The sequence below is a fragment of the Phaseolus vulgaris genome, chromosome 3 (assembly GCF_000499845.2).
Source record: "Phaseolus vulgaris cultivar G19833 chromosome 3, P. vulgaris v2.0, whole genome shotgun sequence".
Classification (NCBI taxonomy): domain Eukaryota; kingdom Viridiplantae; phylum Streptophyta; class Magnoliopsida; order Fabales; family Fabaceae; genus Phaseolus; species Phaseolus vulgaris.
The window spans coordinates 21347961-21352099 of record NC_023757.2 but is presented as its reverse complement, the minus strand read 5'-3'; the positions used below and the strand labels follow the sequence as shown (position 1 = coordinate 21352099).

Sequence of the window (4139 nt, the reverse complement as noted above, 5' to 3'; positions counted from 1 at the left end):
TGCCATAACAACAAAATGTTCCGGAACATCTTTTCTCGAAGCAATATATGCAAGCAAAGTGTTCATTTGATTTTTCATAGTTGCTAGCTCAGTTTTCATTTGAATTACCTTGTCCTCCACATTTGATGAAGTTGAACTAGAGGAAGCATTCATACCACTTAGCCTTGTTGTGGATCCTTTAAAAACAAAGCTGGGACAAGCTCCATATGATAGCCCTCTAATTCGACCTAGATGCTCCTTACCAAATATGACACCAATTGGATCTTCTGGAGATATATCTGAAACAACTTTTGGATTTGTCAAAATTAGCTCATCAATTTTTCCCTGGATAAAATTGAAAATAATCAAAAGAACAACATATACTTGTTAGAATATATTATGACAGGAGTTCCAAAAAAATTCAGATCATCAATTAAATTGTAATATCAAACCACATCAAAATAATCAAGCACATAAAACTCAATATTTAAGATTGTTGAGTCGAAACTTGTTGAAGATGGATGAAGCTTCTTCTCTGCAAAGTCTTAGGGTGTGTTTGATGTAGAAAATAGCTAGTTTGCTTTGAAGGTTGTAGTGATGTAATTAGGTGATCTTGTATATTAGCTAGAGTGAGTTTAAGGTAGCCTCTTGCTTCATGACCTACCTTATATGCCTAATCAAGGTGGTAAGATCAAGCAGAAGAAGTGATTCAAAGTTTTCCTAAAAACTACTTTAATTTTTTTTAAAAAATCAGATTACTGCACAAAAATAAATATGTTGATTTAAACAATATATTTATTTTTGAATTGTTGAAATGTTTTTCAAAATTCTGTTAGGGCACCAAAAAGTTTGTTTCAGCAGTTATTTCTGTTAAGATGAGCTGACAGTTTTTCAGAGAAACAATCTGTTTGTTTTGGATTTAACCTATTTCTTTTTATAACAACTTTTTAACTGGTTTTTGAAAAGTTGTTATAAACCGCTTTCTATATAAAGATAGGCATTTCTCACATGAAAGGGTGTTGCGCAATCACGTTTTAAACAAAGATCAAGTGTTTTCTGTGAGAGTAAAAGGATTTGAATGAGTTTTTCAAAGGTTTTCTAAAAGAACTTCAAGAGTGTTTGTTCTTTGTGTGCCTTGATCTTGGTGAAGGTGTTGGTGCAGTTGTGCTGCAATTTGGGCTACTAGTTTTCAGTTTCTTGCATCTTCTTTCAGGTGTTATCCTTCCTTAATTCATTCTTATGTAAGAGTGTTTGTGTAAGTCACTTCTTGATAGGGTTTCTTGAAGTGCAAGTAGTGCGAAAATAGGGTTTTTCAGCTTTGGTTGCCTTGCTCTTGTAGGGTTCAAGAACTGCAAGGTGTTGTATTTGATTTGAATTGTTTTAGCGAATTTCACCTTGGTGTGAGATGAAACTGGATGTGGCTCTTTATAAGTGAACCAGTATAAATTGTGCTTGCATCATTCTTCTCATCCCCGCACTCTTTTCGGGATAAGATAATCTGTCAGGACATAAATCTGTTCATTTAAAATTGAATTTGTTATTTCTGGGCTTGCTCATATTGTTCTTTTTTGTTCTGGAAAAATCTTTTAATCACTAATAAACTTTCAGAATCTGAGTGTTGATTGGTTTAAGAACAAACAAATTTCTTCACAATATCTTGGTGAAAGATTCACTTTCTTTAAAGAATTGTATCAAAAGAACTTGCGTTGATCTCTTGATGTAAATCTTGTTCTTATAGCTACTGTAAAAATAACTTATCTTGTTTTGGAGAATTTCTATGTTTGATCTCAATGCTAATCTGAACAAGTTCTGACTTTGATAAAGTGTGTTGAAAAATAAATCTGTTCTTTTCAAAATCAATTTGTTGTTTTTCTTCTGAATTATTGTAAATCAATTTGTGTTTGCGAAAATTTTATAACTTCAATTCACCCCTCCCCTCTTCAACTTAGAAACTAATAGACTCAACAATTGGTATCAAGAGCTAGGACTTGTATTTTATTCAAGTTTGTGCATTATGTCTGAGTTTAAAATGCCTTTTGCTGAAGGTGCATCTATTAATAGACCTTCTATGTTTGGCGGTGTGAATTATGCATTTTGGAAAATTAGAATGAAAATCTTCATGGAATCTATTGACATGGGAATTTGGGATGCAGTGGTCAATGGAACTTTTGTACCTATGCAGGTTGTCGAAGAAGAAACAGTAAAAAAGCCTTGGTCGATTGGAGTGAAAGTGAAAGAAAGAAGGCTCAGTCCTTAGCCAAGAGCAACATAACTTATGCTCTAAACATGGATGAATTCTTTAGAGTATCTCAATGTAATTCAGCTAAAGAGATGTGGGAAGTACTAGACGTAACTTATGCGGGCACGGATGATGTGAAACGAGCAAGGAAACACTCACTCATTCCAGAATATGAACTTTTCAGGATGCAATCAGAAGAAAGCATTGCAGATGTGCAGAAACGGCTACACATATTGTAAATCATCTCACTGGACTTGGTAAGGTCTTTGACATGGAAAAGCTCAACATAAAGGTGCAAAAATGCCTTGACAAGAGTTGGCAGCCCTAGGTAACAACAATATTTGAATCCAGAGATTTCTCCAAGATGTCCACTGCTGCATTGTTCGGGAAATTAATGGAGCATGAGCTAGAACTCAAAAGATTGAAAGAACAAGAAACAATGGAGAAAAGAGCCAAAGGAATTTCTTTGAAGACTAGCATAGAACATGATACAAGTGAGGAACAGGAGAATCCTGGACATGATGAAACCTTGAGTTTGTTCACCAGAAAATTCAGCAGATTTCTAAAAAGGAAGAACCGAGACAGAACTCAACAAAGAAAAAGGTACTCTAAATCAAATGATTCAAATTCTTCTAGTTATACTTGCTTTGGCTGTGGTAAATCAGGTCACATAAAGATTGATTGTCCAAACAATCAAAATAAAGAAAAACCAGTCAGCAAGAAAAGTGAAAGAGGAAGAGGAAAAAGAGCATATATTTCTTGGGAGGAAAATAAAGTCTCCTCAGCAAGTGACTTCTCAACTAGAAGTGAAAAAGAAAATATGTGCTTCATGGTGAGTGATGAAGGATTAATCTCTGATTCGGTGAGTGATTTTTCCACTGATTCTGAAAGTTATGATCAACTGTCAATTACCTTTAAGGAAACACATGATGAAGCAAACAAATTGGTTGTCATATGTAACAAACTAAGTAGTGCAAACAAAGTACTTGAACCTAAGGTTAAGTCACTTGAGGAAGAATTACACAAAGCTAAAACTGATCTTGTTAGTCTTGAATTGACATGTTTGCATGCATCCATAAAGACCTATGAAAATTGTAAGAAGTTGGAAAAACAAGTTGAATATTTGTTGAAAACATTATCAAATTTCACCAAAGGAAGAGAAAATCTTGAAACACTGTTGGGATCACAAAATGTTGTTTTTAATAAAAATGGGCTAGGATGTAATCCTAGAAGAAAGAACAATGTTAAAAAGATGTCCAATTTTTTTGTTCCTTCTAAAGGTTATTCCTCTTTCAACTGTTCAAATTCAATGCATTTTGTATCTTATTTTTACTGTATTAAATCTAGACATATCTCTAGAACATGTAAAGCTAGAAGGTACCTTGTTCCTAAAGGATTGGCCAAATGGCTTCCTAAGGAAAGGTATTAATCCTGCTGTACCCTAGACTAAAAAGGGGTACCATGTGTGTTAATTTTGTTTTGCAGAAAAATAGTAGGAAAAACCAGTGGTACTTGGATAGTGGATGCTCAAAGCATATGACTGGTGATTTAGCTCAGTTGACAAGTATGAAACTTAAAGCTGAAGGGCATGTCACATATGGAGACAATAATAGAGGAAGGATTCTTGGAAGAGGAAATGTTGGAACTGAGAATTCAACCATAATTTAGAATGTCTTATATGTGGAAAGACTAAAGAATAGTCTTCTAAGTATTAGCCAACTATGTGACAAGGGTTACAAGGTTAATTTTGAAGCAAACACCTGTACAATTTTAGATGAAACTTCTGGTAAGGTGTTGTTCACAGGTAAAAAGGTAAATAAAATCTATCTCTTAGATATCATGAACAATTGCTCTGAATCTGAATGTCTCTTATCAAAAAGTGATGGGTCTTGGCTGTGGCACATGAGGTTAACTCATATCC

The 4139-nt window shown here is 34.1% G+C and overlaps 1 protein-coding gene across 1 annotated transcript; it reads left to right on the top strand.

Moving 5' to 3' along the window:
• The first annotated feature begins 2582 nt into the window (after window positions 1-2582).
• LOC137839343 (uncharacterized) lies at window positions 2583-3886 on the top strand. The gene is made up of 3 exons (XM_068648462.1): window positions 2583-3498; window positions 3566-3654; window positions 3704-3886. The coding sequence occupies exons 1-3, from the start codon at window positions 2583-2585 to the stop codon at window positions 3884-3886; spliced, it is 1188 nt and encodes a 395-aa protein (XP_068504563.1).
• Window positions 3887-4139: the final 253 nt, after the last annotated feature.